At 46.2% G+C, this 15,791-nt stretch overlaps 1 protein-coding gene across 1 annotated transcript; it reads right to left on the minus strand.

The window, feature by feature from the left end:
* Nucleotides 1–1,856: 1,856 nt before the first annotated feature.
* On the minus strand, nucleotides 1,857–14,115 carry MAPK1IP1L (mitogen-activated protein kinase 1 interacting protein 1 like). The gene is made up of 4 exons (XM_058846123.1): nucleotides 14,018–14,115; nucleotides 6,191–6,218; nucleotides 4,974–5,687; nucleotides 1,857–4,524 (listed from the first exon to the last, which is right to left on the minus strand). Exons 2-4 carry the CDS (start codon nucleotides 6,212–6,214, stop codon nucleotides 4,513–4,515), a joined length of 750 nt encoding a protein of 249 aa, XP_058702106.1. The 5' UTR covers nucleotides 6,215–6,218; nucleotides 14,018–14,115; the 3' UTR covers nucleotides 1,857–4,512.
* Between the last annotated feature and the right edge of the window lie 1,676 nt (nucleotides 14,116–15,791).

Below are 15,791 nucleotides of genomic sequence, written 5' to 3' on the forward strand. Positions count from 1 at the left end.
ACCACTCAGGATCCTCCTGCAGCTGTCTCTGGGATAAGCACACCCCGGTGTGAGACACTGGGAGTTATTCCTGCTGCGTGGATGCCTTGATTGGAAGCTTTGTGTGAAAGCTGAGACTTGAGGTTTTTCATCTCCCAACACTCAGATACCGGTGCCTGGTGAATAATGGCTGTTTGGTGCATATGGAATTGCCCTCTAACAACTGGAATTCTGAGCTTGAGAAAGAGGACAGCCAATATTAATAAAAATATGCATGGAACATTTCATCTGTCCCCTGATGCTGAAGGGCTCCCACTGCACTGAGGCTCAGAACACCCTTCCCATCAAGGTGGAAGGGCTCCCTGCCCACAGCAGGGGGTGGAAGGAGATGGTTTTTAAGGCTCTTTCCAACCCAAACCACTCTGTGATCACCATCTCTCCCTGGGGACAGCTGGGACTGGCAGGGCAGTGAATCCCTTGATGTCTGGGCACAGCAATGGATCTGGACTCTCCTGCAGGAGTTTGGGCACCTGCCCTCACAGGAGGGGAGCAGAACTGACACATCCACCTGTGGATGAACCATGCACTGACCACTCTGCAAGAATCCTGGCACAGCTTCTACTGCTAACAATGAAATAGGTAAATACCACTGAGAACCACTGAACCCTTTAGGTTGGAGAAGCCCTTGAAGATCAAGTCCAACCATTCCCCCAGCTCTGCCAAGGCCACCACTGACCCCTGTCCCCAGGTGCCACGTGCACATGGCTTTTAAATCCCTCCAGGGATGGGGACTCCACCTGAGCAGCTGTGACAGGGCTGGACCATTCTTCCCAGGAGAAAATTTTCTTTAACATCCAGTCCAAATATCCCTGGTGCAGTTTAAAGTAATTCCCTCTCCTCCTGTCCCTGTTCCCTGGCAGCAGAGCCTGACCCTCCCCAGCTGTCCCCTCCTGTCAGGGACTTGTGCAGAGCCACAAGGGTCCCCTGAGCCTCTTTTTCTCCAGGCTCAGCCCCTTCCCAGCTCCCTCAGGAATTCTCCAGCCCCTTCCCAGCTCCCTCAGCTGCTCCTTGCTGGAGATGGTCCCTAAAAATATTCACCTGAAGTTTTCTGGGTCTTCAGGGCAGCAATTAACATAATTGGATCTGCATGGCCATGTCTTTATTGTGCAGACAGAATTCATTTGAGAAATCCAGAGGAAGGGAGAATCCCACTGCTGGACAGTCAGGATAAAGCACTGCCCACACCCTGCACTGTTCTATCAACAGATGTAAGGATTATTTTGGACCATGGCCAAGAAAGCTTTTCTCAAGCCCTAAAGTGGATAAATAATTTTGTTTCTAATCTTTCCTGTTCACTGCTGCCATTTTTACCTTCCCTGAAGGGTGAAGGTGTGAACCAAGGCAGCAGCATTGGCCAGCTCAGTGTGAATTGATCTGCAAGCCAATATATGGAAATGCAGCCACAAGTGATGCCCAAAGGTAGTAGTTCACACTGATGCCAAGCCCTGGAGTTTCTGTTATTCACTTTATCCCATCAAACTCCTGGTAAGTGTGTAAGATCAGTGGTTTGGGGGGTCACTTACCACATCCACGTGTGTCAATCTAGCACAGGAATTGTTCAGAGGCAGAGAAAACACACACACAACTCTTCACAGGTAAAAAACAGTCCCATTCCTCCTCTGGAACAAGCAAGACCAGATCTTTTCTCTCCTAATTACCAAGGAATTTGTGAACAGGCAATAGCTGGGGCTGACATGCTACACCAGAGCCATGGTCGCATCCACATTTAATATCCCTTATGTACAGGCTGCAAATATCACAAAAGGAAGAGGAAAAACACTCACAGAAGTCAAGTAATTCTGATTTTATATTCAGGCTTTGCAAATCAAGGATGTCCTATTTTTACTATTCATTCAAGGCAAAAGTCTACACAGGCATGTCAAAAGCAGGAATTGAAAAACAGTGAACACAACAGTCTTGAAAATACGTTTAATGTCTAATCTTATACAAAAGTGACAGCATTTTCAAAAAAATATCAAATCCTGTATTTATAGCTTCTCACTATCATACAGCAATATTTGTTTCATCTAAAGAAAATACAGCAGCAGGTGATAATCTATACTTTAAAGATGTGATTGCTTATATTTCGTATTGTAAACAAATGCAGTATGTCAACCTCAAAGCACAAGTCAAAACGAACTCCTCAGCAATTGAACTCAAAATGATGCATAGAAATGTACAAATTCCATTGCAAAAGCTTCAGGCCAGAAGTTGCTCACACTTGACATAACATGTGATAAAGTTACTACACGGTATATAGTGACACCTTGAGTTTTTACACAATAGATTAACAGGAATACCCTTTTCACTGCTATGCAAAGAACTCTGCTCACAAAAACAAGGGGGTTATGAAACAGTTTTCATGACCTCAAGAAATACGAATATACATTGAAAAACATCCCATATATATTGAATTTTAGCCTAAATGTTCCAGTAATAAATCCTGCCTATTTCAGGAAGAACCTAGAAGTCTAGTTACTTTTACAAAACCCCTTTCCAAAAATCATTACTTGCTACTTTTGCTTTATCCTTTCCTACCTCTTCCCATTCCCTGCAGAGACATATGGCCAGTGCAATTCCAACTGGAGTGCTGCTACTGCATGATCCATTCATTTGGAATAAATGTTTTTTCACTACAATGATTTACAGTCTAAGGCTGCAGGTATCAAAAAAGCACTTGAGCAAATGCAGTCAATGTTGCTTATGTTAATTTTTAATTAGTCTTGCCAAGTCTGCTTGGGGGGGTAACTGGGGTTGTTTTTTAAGGTTAATGAAGACTTGCACTTTTGGTTCTTATTCCAAGGGTTAAGTTGCTGGGGTTTAAGTTGAAATGTTAAAGTATTTTTGTTCAGCTCCAGTATTGTCTTCCTTAAAGAAAAAAAAATAGACATTCCTTTGCTACCAGCTTTCATGACCTTGGATTAAAGCAGCCACAACTCAGCTGGCTGCTTTCTCCTGCAAAAAATACTGTAGGACTTGGCCATAAAGGCTATTGGCCACCAAGGAGCATCACCACCAGGTCACCCCATGTGCTTTTAGAGCGTCCATCACACGCATGCAGGAAGCCATGAAGGTACTGGAAGAGAATTAACTCGTGTTCACAGTTCCATGATACAAAGACTCCCTAATGAGCTACCATGTGAAGCAAAATCTGTTCCTAATTCTACCCACAGAGGCTAAGTTAGGAGATCCCCAGCTGGGGAAGAAACAAACTGTCCGTGGTCCAAGTGTAGGCCATGAAGTACCACCAAGAGACGTGGCTGTGTCTCGGCAAACCCCTCGGATGCGCTTGGCACAGATATGGCAAGAACACAAAAACTTAGGGCAGCGCTCCTTGGGGGAGGCAGCTGCACAGCAGTGCACAGGCTTCCTGACATTCAATTTCTCCCAAATTCCACCTACTCCGTGAGGTATGCAGACACCCAGCTGGGAACAGGGGGCTGCTCCCAGGGACAGCAAAACGAGACCCCCCTCGCGCCCAACCGCGGCAACGAGGATCTCTGTCGTGACACAACTGTGCCAAAAACTGCTGGGAAGGGAATGCTCAGGTTGGGTTTTAAGCTCAAGTTCAGTTTCCAGGGACTCTGAAAAAGTCTGCCAGGTTTACACAACCCAGCAGCCAAGTCAAATTTGAAATGACTAGAACCCAGGTCAGAAATAGGGAAGTACCTACGTGGGGATCAGTTTCTCTTTACACAGACCAAGCCAAACTTCCAACCACCACAGAATGAGAACTGGCAACAGGATGTCCTCATTTGCATGCATAAAACTCACATTTTGCTGATTCAAAGTTAACTGCACATCCAGATTATTTCACTTGCACAGGAATGCCTGTTTGTGAACACCAACAGTGTGCTGACAAGTCACACCAAGGCTTCCAAACGTGGCTCTTCTCCTCCGTAGTCCCAGACCGAGCAATTGGTTTGAGTATGTACAAAATGCTGAGAAAACCTTCGAGTTCACATGCTCTGTCTTGTTAGTTTGAATTACTGTAGCATGTTCAAAAATTAGGTTTCTTGACTAAAATGTTGAAACACTTTCTCTATTGACTTTTTAGAATAACCTGAAAATAGACAAAATATGACTATCCATCCGTTCAATGACCAGCAGGAGTCTGGCAACGTGACTTAAAGCATTAATGGAAATTTAAGAATTAACTTTGAATTCCATGGGCCTGATTCTTTATAATCCTTACATGGCAACTCCTGTTTTTCCAAGAAATACTTGCCAACATAAGAACCACAGGTGTGTTAGTTGATTTCTTCTCTTTGTATTTCACTTGATTAAACCAAATAATTATGCCAGCATATGAGCAAGGTAAATTGATGTAAACTGCTCCTTCATACCTCAAATGCACATACAAGAGGCAATATTCTTCATAGCCCCATACATTACTGAAACAAAAACTGTAAAAATCTCTGTAAGTAGTGGATGAAGGTGGAAAACTACAGTATTTTGTTGCCCAGAATGTGTTCAGCGGTAAGGCTGCAAGAGATAATAAGTCATGGTCAGTACAGGCTTTTCACACAGCAGTTCATTCACAGTTAAATATTGTTAATTTATCACCTTAATTTAATAAGGATTAATCATCTTTTTATTTTGTTATTCTCTCCTTACTGCTCTATCAGTAATCTCTCTAGATTAAAAAGATCAGAATATTTTCTCTTTCAGAATTATTACAACGCTTTCCCTGCTTTGTTGGCTTTTAGAGTCTTTCCAAGCAGTGTAAGACCACTATAATGTGAGGCATGCTCCAATTAAACATAATTTAACCATTCTAGTATATTTAACAAGGTGCTATTATCCCACTGACTCGAGGAATAAAACAGGTGTGCTGAAACTCCTTACCTGCACTAATAGGTTTTACACTACTGAATTTCCCCGCTTAAAAGTGAAATAGAGTAATTTGAGAGCTAGAAAAATTAAATACTCACATGGGGACCACCAGGCATTGATGGAGCACCAGCAGGACCAGATGGCACTTGAAAAGGATTAGGGGGCGTAGGATATAGTCCTGGAGCTGGATATGATCCTGTGGGTGGAGGGAATGGGCCGGGCGGTGACGGTCCCCACGTTCCAGGCGGGACCGTACCCCACGGTACTGTCGGCGCAGCCCCTGGAGTCTGGGTAGGAGCGGAATATGGCCCGGGGGGTGGATATGGCATGCTGGGAGCAGGATACTGCCCTCCCATTGTTGGTCCCCATGCTCCAGAGGGCATGGATCCCCATGGCCCAACAGGAGCAGGAGGTGCAGCTGGCTCTGTTGGACCTCCGTAAGGTCGTGGAAGCTCTGGAAAGGGCATATTTGGTGGAGGATACTGCCCTGGCGGGACAGGACCTGGCACAGTTGGGGGTGGATATGGACCACCAGGAGGAGGGCAGGAGGGTCCAGTAGGAGGAGGAGGAAATGGAGCAGGCGGTCCCGGGGGCATTGAAGGATACATTCCCGTGGGAGGAGGTCCGAAGGGCACGCTGGAAGCCGATGTGTTTGGTGGCAGTCCGGTTGGAGTCATAGGGGGGGCGCTGGGGTTATTCCAAGGGTTGGAAGCCGGCCAGCCCTGCGGAGGCTGCCCGGGCTGCTGGCCAGGCTTGGTGCTGCTCACTTTGGAGGTTTTAGCAGGCGATTGGTCTGGTAAAGCATCTGCCAACTGAAAGACAAAGAGCTGGTGAGAAGGGAAGGTGCCCGGCGGAATTCCCGGCTGCAGACATCCCCCCAGCACAGCAGAGCTCTCGGTGGCGGCACAGATGATTTACACTCGCTCCTGTGCAGCTCCTATCACTAAGGCAGCACAGGCGTTCTGACAGGCCGCAGTTAAAAAGCCAGAGATAAAAGGCGACCCACCACACGGAACAACAAGCAACTGCAGCACAAAGCTGAAAACATTTTCCTAGATTTCCATTACGACTATCCTGATGCCATGAAAACACAGCTCCTTTGTTAAAGTCACAGGAGAGAACCCACGAGGCACCCAGCAGCTTCTGATGTTTAGTCCAGGGATTGCTACATCTACCCAAAAGGAAAACACCACGACTGCGACACAGAGGAAATCTCTCAGCTGTCAGCTCCCCTTTTCCTTCAAAAAAACTACGTCAGCTTTTGGAATAATCAACACAATTGGCTGATCTTCAGGAAAGAAAAACTGTTACTTACCGAAAAATCATCAGTTCCAGACATTGTGCTGAAAAGTAAGGTAAGATAAAGTGAAATTTGTTGAAAATAATAAAGGTATTTTTAAGCAAGACTTCATGAGACATCTACATTTGTCTCATTTGGAGCACAGCAGGTGCTGAACCAGCAGCACCTCTTGGTGCCTTGGTTCCAGTGCCTCTGGCCCACGGCAGCTCCTGGAGCATGGATCAGGGTGATCACTGCCCCTGGCTGCTGGGACACCTGTGCCAGCTGTTCCTTTAGGGATTCCTGTTCAGTGAGATAATGGGAATTAATTTACTCTTTGTGTTTTAGCCCTGGATTTATTGCTGTCCCAGCTGCCTCCCTGTGCTCACAGAGCAACCCAAACACCTTTCTCTGGATGAAGTTCCCATGAAAAGGGAAGTCCTGAGCCTCCACCTGCCTCCTCTCAGACAGGTGCCACACAGGATGTAAATGGGTCACATTGCAATAGGAAAAAATATTTCAATCATTCATATGGAGCATATGGAGCCTGCCCAGACAGGGATGCCTGGGAAGGATTCCAGCTGTTTTCTAAACAGGGATTCGGAAAAGGTATAGCAGGATTCTTGTGGATGAAGTCAGTGCCTCTAAACCAAAAGATGATTAAATCAGAGAATCATGGAATGGTTTGGAAGGGACATTAAGGTCACTCACTTACAACTCCCTGATGTGGGCAGGGACACCTTCCACTATCACAGGTTGCTCCAATCCTGTCCAGCCTGGCCTGGAACACTTTCAGGGATCCAGGGGCATCACCACCCACAAAATTCCTTCCCAATATCCCATCCATCCCTGCCCTCTGGCAGTGGGAAGCCATTCCCTGTGTCCTGTCCCTCCATCCCTTGTCCCCAGTCCCTCTCCAGCTCTCCTGGAGCCCCTTCAGGTCCTGGAAGGGGCTCTGAGCTCTCCCTGGAGCTTTCTCTTCTCCAGCTCTCCCAGCCTGGCTCCAGAGCAGAGGGGCTCCAGTCCTCGCAGCACCTCCAAGGCCTCCTCTGGATTTGTGCCAATAGTTCCACATCCTTCTGATGTTGGGGACCCCAGAGCTGGAATCCCCACACGGATCTTACTGCCAAAATAAAAGAACTATAGCTTGCTGATTGTTTACCCTCCAATTATTTCAGAATAAATAATAACACCAAGGGCAAAGGATGCTTTCATTTACATTCACCAACTCCAGCAAGTGACTACAGAGGTGTCACTAATATGCATCCAATTTCCAACCTCTCCACGCTTCCAGAAAAAATAAGCACCAAAAAATAGGGACCAATGAGCCATATTAACAAATAACCAGAGGTGAGAACTGTTAAAAAAATAACCCAAGAGCAGCCAGAAAGTTTTAGGGGAGAGTGTAGGAGCCAGAAAGGAACATTAAGAGGAGGAAAAATGTAAAATAGAATTCAAGAGTACAAATACTACTGCAAAGTTGGTTCCCACAAAACATAATCCTTGTATTCCCCTTGTTGATGGTGAAAATCTGACTTCCAAGACAGAGAATGGTATCAGGGATGAAGGTTTGTATGGAAATAGACCAAATAGGTTTATAAGCTCCTTTAGGTTAATATATATTTACATTATTTATACATTCATCTCTGAAACTGTACTGTAAATTTATTATATCTACACAATCTCCTAATCTCAGGACAGCTCTGGATCAGAACAAGGGACCATTTATCTCAGTATCCATTTTATCTGAATGATGACCAGTAGAGAACAACAAGAACAGGAATGACACTCACCCCAACACTTCAATGATTCCAAGCTCAGACACTTCCTAAGCTTTAGGTAATTTCCATGGAGCAATAACCCTCAAGTCATTCCTTTTTCATGAACACATCCAGTTTCCTCACTTAGATGAGGGGATGTCTCATTTGCCTACCTCAGAGTTGTTCCTTTAACACCCACTGGCAAGGAACTCCACAGGCTGCTATTTGTTGCACAAAAGCCACCTCCTTTTTTTGTTCTAAACCTGGATTTTACTAGTTTGACTTGTTGCTCCTCCATTCTACCAGCTGAGGAAATCAGCAAGTCTATTCTTATCCACCCTGCCCATGCTGATCATTATCCTAAAATTTTTTACCATTTTCTTTCAGCTGTCCCTTCTCCAGGCTGAGCTCCAGTTTACTCCCCTGACCCTCGTGCAGCAGCTATTCCATACCTTTGAGTATTCTCCTCACCTCAATTAAAGGCTTTTCCAAGTCTTTGGGATCTTTTGGGATGAATGACAAGAAAGAACCACAGAGAACTGAAGATGTGGGATAACCATTGATTTATACAGTATCATAATTATGCTCTGGATTGTCTTCTATTTCCTTCCTAATACTTCTTAATTTTTCAGCTGCTTTTAGATCCCTATGGAACTGACACTTCTGTGGCAATATTTCACTCCTCGGTGTCAAGGGTCAGCCCAGCATTTTATATGTGAAATTATATGCACCACTCTACATTTATCTACTCTGAATCACAGCAGATTTATTGCCATTGAATTATTTCTGCGAATTTATTACCTAATCCTTACTTTCCTGAATGACTTTGTACCAACAAGACACTGCTCATCTCATTTCCCAAGTTATTTATGACCACATGGAACAACCCAGACCTCTGTGGAAACACGGTGAACTTTTCAAGTTACACCTAATAATTTAAATAACCCTTTCAAGAAATACCTTGTAATTTAAATAAACCTTTCAAGAAATACCTAGCAATTTAAATAAACCTTTCAAGAAATGTGTATCTACAAATTTGATGGAATTCAGTGCCTAATTGCATGAATACAAAGGTTTGTTAAAAATCCAGCACTCATTTATAACAGCAGTAGTTCTTTCAAGTAAGGACTCTTTGTCTCAGATGAGGAACATGTTCAGATCAAGGACTATTTGTTTAAAATTGAGAAACCAAATGAACTATATCAGGGAAGTGGTTTCTGCTCCTGTTATTAACAGCTCAGCTGTCTGAGTTTCTACCAGAAACTCAATTTATCTTCAAGAAATACCTCTTCTGCTAAGAATTCATTAATTTTTGCAATTAACCACACTCAATAATAAGCTGGCAGGTGTTTTTTGGTGGTGCTGTAGTTCAATTATTTCTATGGACAGAGAAGCTATTTAATATAACCCCAAAAATAAAGGAAAACAATCATTAATATACAGACAAGCACAAAAAAAAACCTTATGTAATACATAAGTGCACAGATAATCATCATCATCAAGTTATTAAAAAAAACACCACCAAAACAGGTCAAGAGAATCCTGATTTCAGGCAGATGGAGAGATGGGGTAAGACCAACTGAACACCAGATCTATAACAGATTGAAAAAAATCCACAGAAGAAGTTGGAACATTTGCTGCGAGGGAGAGAAGGAAGAGAAGAAATGAAACTAAAGGAGAACTCAGAAGAAAATCCTGTGATCTGTCACAAGAGTGTCAGAGAGGAGCAAATTCAAGTCAAGCAGTGGGTGAACAAGGTTGAAACAGGCCTGCTTCCCAAATATCAACTAATATCCCCAATATCTGTTAGCAGATCATTCCCAAATATTTCTGTGCCATGAAAATGAATGGAACAATTCTGCTGCATGATTTATGTGAGGGAAAAAAAAAAAAGGTAGTTAAGCATAGCTTATAATGAGATTTAGTGGCTTTTTTACTTTGGCAAGCAGACAAGAGCAACATTTGTTGGCAACATTTGGGATAACTGAGCCCATGCCAAGCATGTCAAGGATCCTCTTGCAGACAGGATGGCCTATTTCAGGGATGTTTTTTAAACAGACATTTAATCTGGGTACTGCCACCTTCATTTCATAAAAAAGAAACTGAAATTACCCTTAACATTCAGACAACATATGAACTCATCTGTACTTAAATCTGGAATCTGTATTCCATTCAGGTTGTTCAACACTAGTTAAAGAATTCCAGCCAAAACCTTACAGGAATATCAATTATATTATTACAATTATTGCCCAAGGCATTCAAATGCTCACCAATCAGACTCAGAGACAGTGTCAGACAGAAGACCTCCAAGTAACTAAATTTTGAAGTCCCTCCTGGTCACACATGGGCTCAAGATTTTAGAAAAAAAACCCCACACTGAATGGGATCTTGATGGGATTTTTAGAGTCATCAGAATTAACAAATGGACTCCTGAATTAACCAATTATCTCTTGAAACTTTCCTGGTGCACAAGCACTATTATCAGCAGAGAGAAACCCATTAATGTAACAGACATTCATTCTGCCACATGTAAACTCTACCCCAAATTATCTTCCCTGCAGCTGGGATGCAGAAAGAGCAAATGGAAGGAGGGTTCAGGAGTTAAAGTCATTTGGCAGGGAGCAGAAAAACAGAGCTGGCAGCATTCAAAGTGAAGTCCTGCTTGCATCCAGCGTGCTATAAGATAAGATTCCCTTTGTTTTCTGAAGGCCAACGCCCCTGGAAACATCTCTGGCTTTCCAGAAGCCCAGAGCCTGCCACCTCCAGCTCAGCTGGTCAGGGCACCACCTCTCAGCCACCTCGGAGCACATAAACAGCCAGAAACACAAAACTGAAACGAGGGATGGAGAGAGAGATGATCAATGCCTGCAAAAAAAAAAAAAAAAAAAAAAAAAAAAAGAAAAAAAGGCTGCCAGGAGCTGAATCGCTCTCACCCTTTATCCTGAAGAGCCATGAGAGGCAGGAAGGACTTCACTGCACCTGCCCAGAAATTATACCCTGCAAAACCTTCAGGCCACAGGTCAAGGCCTCCTGAATATCCATGAGCTGCTCCCAAAATTACCAGCAGGTAGGTGAGATGATCGAGGCTGCTGGGCTCACGCTGCACTGGGAAGAGAGGAAGGCTGGGAAGCACAATTCCAACACGGATCTGGCAGGAGAGTTCTTCCAAGAGCGTTCACAACCAACTGGTGACTCTCAGAGAGGTCTGTGAAACGCCTGTTTCTGGAAGCGTGGTGCTACGTGTGCTGTGCTAAATCCGTCCTACTAAACAGCTTCCACAACAAACCAGCTCCACGCTGGTTTTTTCAGCTCTAAACCCTCTTGGATTGCATCCATCTCACTGAAACTATGGATGTTGTAGCAATTTTTCCCATGCTTTTGCCTTTCCTGGCTTTTATCCACCATCAGTCCTTACAGACCCTCTTTAGGAAGAGCTGTCCAAAGCACTTTTTCTTCCTTACCCAAAACTAAGCATCAACTGCCTTCCTATTTTTTTTTTTTTTTTGAGTTGTATGACATTTTTCCAACACTTGATGTGCCAGATTTAGTTCCTGTCTCCAAGATCATCTTTCAAACACAGAAAAAGGTTTTCTGGATATGCAACAGGGTGTGCTGCATTTCCACTGGGTGGCACGGCTGCCTCGGCAGAGAGGTTCCTTTGTCACTCTAACATGACTAATTCCTGCCAGCATAACCTCATCCACGACAGGATTTCTGCCCACATAAGTGTAACTACCTAACATAGCACACGGAGAAAATGGAAGAGACACCAAGTCTTTGACAGCTTCTAAATGTTTTCTAAAATATGCAAATTTCTGCAGCTTCAGGCGTTAAATATCAACACTTTAGAGCCGGCCTTTATAGAATTCCAGAATGGTTTGGGTTGGAAGGGACTTTAAAGCTCATCTTATTCCACTCCCTGCCATGGGCAGGGACATCTTTTTCCACTATCCCAGGTTGCTCCAAGGCCCATCCTCTTCCAGGGATGGAGCAGCCACAGCTTCTCTGGGCAACCTAAGCCAGGTTCTCTCACAGGGAAGAATTCCCTCCCAGGATCCCATCCAACCCTGCCCTCTGGCAGAGGGAAGCCATTCCCCCCTGCTCTTTTGAACAGCCCCTCTCTATCTTTCAGACTCTCTTCAGCTACTGGAAGGCCACAATTAAATCACCCCAAAGCCTTCTCTTCTCCAAAATGAACCATCCCAACACTCTCAGCCTTTCCTTTATAAGAGAGCTGCTCCAGCCCTCTGATCATCTTGGTGGCCCCTCCTCTGACCCTTCTCCCACCTTTAAAGCCTCCCCAGTGCTCACATACCATAAAATAATTTTGTGTGTCCTGGCTGTTTATCCATTGGGAGAATAAAGCTAATTGACAAACTAAACCAACAGCTACATCATCAGTGGCTATGAGAGGTTTGGGAACATTTCTGCCTCTTTCCCTGTCTAAGTGAAGAAATGCCAAAAGTCAGTTTTCAGATTTTCAGGACAGATGTCATTAACACCAACAACCAAGTTGTGGCACTTGCTATAAACTGTCGACTACCAAAAGAAAATAATTCTTCAAAAACAGAGGTCCTGGCAGTTCCCAAGACCTGTAAAACACAAAGCCATAAGGATCTGTGCCAGCTCTTCACCCTCATCAGGCCATTCAGTTTCACAGCTGCCTCCCCACCAAGCCCAGAGCTGATCCCTTCATCTGGTCCCCAAACGCAGCCAGATGGCCCCACACCCGCCAGGCACGGAGCAAAAGGAGGTGCCTTGTTTGTGTGCCAGCTGTGACACAAAGTCAGGGCACAACACAGATGAGCCCCTGCCAAAGATCCCCCCTGTCCACACCACCCAGCCCTGGGAATCCTGAAAAAGATCTATTAGTCCAGCAGCTTGGAATGATTAAAATTGATCTTTCAGATCCAAATTATCTTGAGAGCTACAGAGCTTCACCTCATGGAATCCCAGAATGGTTTGGGGTGGAAAGGACCTTAAAACTCATCTCATTCCACTCCCTGACATGGGCAGGGAAACCTTCCAGAATCCCAGGTTGCTCCAAGGCCCATCCAACCTGACCTTGCACACTTCCAGAGATGGGGCAGCCACAGCTTTCCTGGGCAGCCCCTGTTCTTCTCTCAGGCATTACCAGCTTAGTTATTTTAATTGTTTCGGATGAAATAAACACTATGACTCTAAGGAGTGACTATCAAACAGCTTCACTGCAGGGTTTTGGTGTGCCACCCCCTAAAAAAACATCAAACCCATGTGTCACATTCCAGCTGTAACCCCACCTGACACACAAACCCAGACACCTTTCTGCTCCTTGGCAGAGGTTCTTCCCCAGGAAAATCGCTTTTCAGGATTCACACCTGGCATCTTTCTTCAACTGGCACTGTTAAAATGCACTTGAACGAACTCAAGCTTCAAGAATACTAAAAATGCCTTCCAGGACCGGCCTGATATTGATCACAATTTTTTCCCTGATCTCCACAGGTCCTGGGAAGGGCAGTTTCAGGGCGTGTCATTTTGGTTTCAAAAAGACAAAGCAGCTACTTTTGTTCTTACACACCACTGGCATTAAGGCCGAGTACCGTCACATCAGCACCGATTTTCACGGAATTCACCTGGAAACAAAAGTTCCGTCAGAAACAAAACCCGTCAGGCGGGCAGATCAGTGTTGGCCCTCCCCTGTAAGCCAGCTGCCTTAAATACGTTAAAATCTGATAAACCAACTTGTCATCAACTCTGAAAAACTGGCTTTCCCGAGCCCTTCTTTAGAGAGGAATCTGTAAGTTAAAGTCACTTATATGCAATCCACGCTCATTGATGCGCTCATTAATAAACTACGACCACACAACACACAAAAAAAAGCCGAAGAATTATTTAACCCAGCCAAGACAGCGCCGCCGCCGCCGCTACAGAGCCAGCAGGCCCCGCCACGAGCGACCCCCGGTGCTCTGCAGGGACCAGCACCGCCCGCCCCCCGCAGGCGGGGCGGCACCTCCGGGATGTCTGAGGCGCGGCCCGGCGGCTCCCCGGCCGCAGCCCCCCCGCCCTCCCGCGCTCCCCGCGGCGGCGCAGGGCCCGTGCTGGCGGCGGGGCCGGGTCGCGGTACCTGTGCGGGGGGAGCCGGCGCAGGCCCGGAGCGACGCGGCGGCCACAGCTCCACCGCCACCGCGACGGGCACCGGAACCGGAACTGCGTCACGGCGGCCACGCCCACCCCGCCACACCGGAGGGGCGCGCGCTCGGCCACGCCCCACTACGGCCGTTGTGTCACCGGCACCGCCCACCCCCCGTCTGGCCACGCCCCCTCCGTTCACACGACGCGCGGTAGCGTTCACACCCAGCCCCGGCCACGCCCCACCCATTCCCCGCCACGGGCATGCGTCATACACCACGCCCACCATCATTAGGCCACGCCCATCTCCGCCCATAACCCGCCGCGCTGTCCGGGCGAGGTCACGTGACAGCGAGCGCGGCCCCGCCCTCGCCCGGCGCGCGGCGCCCCCCCCGAGGTCACGTGACTCATCCCTGAGGGGACGCGGCCCGGTGTCCCCCGCAATGTCCCCGGGGCTCCGAGAGCTTCTGCTAAACAGCATTTCAGCACCGTTTGCACCGCTTTCTTTAAAAAAAAAATATATATAAAATAAACTGGTATCTTGATTTGTCGCCCCCCTCGTCCGTGAACCAAAATCTGCGCCGTGCAGTTCAAAAGCATCAGCAGAAACCAACAAAGCAAAGCGCTTCTGTCCCTTTAACGGGAAAAAAAAAAGTCTAAATATTCTCCCCGTAAAAAGAAAATAAAAATATCAATTTAGTTACTAAGGAATTAAAATGTTAATTCTGTGTAGAAGGTAAATTGCCATTGATGGCTCCAGTAAAAGCTCCAAGAACACTGGTTTGTTTAGATCCACAGCCGCCAGCACAAACACTTCAGAAGCTGCACAACTCCTGTCATGTTTAACAGTCTAATTAATAGTCATATAAACAGTGTAATTAATAATCATATAAACAGCTGTTTGTCATGGATCTATATGACTGTTGAAAGTTCGATTCTGATTTTCTTCTCACTCAATAAGAACGTCTGAAGTTAATCCCAACAATTCCACCAAGTTCCTGAGAGCTTTGTCCAAACTTTCCCTGAGCTCTTACAGCCTTGGGGCTGTGACCCCTGGCTGGGATTTCCCCTCATCTTGCACAAAATCTCACCGAATTTTCATTTTAAGTTATCCCAAATCATCCAGTTTTCAATGTTCCAAACCTGAAGTTGCACGTAAAAATCTGCGTTTTCCCTTTGCCCTCTCCCTGTGTGCCTCTGTGTCCCCAGCCCCTGTGGCAGGGCCCAAATACGCGGAGTGGTTCCCTGCCCTGCCCTTCCCAGCTATGGCACTAATCCCGAGCCTTTCCATGCCCGGATAATTCCGTTAAACTCAGCAGAAACGCGGGCACAGGCGATGCCCAGCACATGCCGACCCGGCCGCTGGCGCCCTTCCCTTGGGAGTGAGCATCTATTTGTGCTTTTCAAGGTCATTATTTGGCTGTTTCTGAAGTAACAGGGAAAATTCAGTGTCAGGAGCAGGAGCTGGGCGCTGGTGGCCCAGAAACCACCTGGGGCCTGGGCTGTGTTCCCAGGAGCGTGAGCAGCAGGCACAGAGGGGGAATCTGCCCCTCTGCTCCAGTTTCCTGAGACCCCACTGCAGTGTTGTGTCTGGCTCTGGGGCACCCAAAATCAGAAGGAAGTGGAGCTGCTGGAGCAAGTCCAAAGGAAATCCAGGAGATGCTCCAAGGGCTGGAGGCAGCCTGGGAGAGCTGGGGAAGGGAGTTGTTCACTTGGAGAAGGATCCAGGGAAAGCTCAGAGCCTCTTCCAGGGCCTAAAGGGGCTCCAG

This window comes from Poecile atricapillus, chromosome 1 (genome assembly GCF_030490865.1).
Source record: "Poecile atricapillus isolate bPoeAtr1 chromosome 1, bPoeAtr1.hap1, whole genome shotgun sequence".
In the NCBI taxonomy this organism is placed as follows: Eukaryota; Metazoa; Chordata; class Aves; order Passeriformes; family Paridae; genus Poecile; species Poecile atricapillus.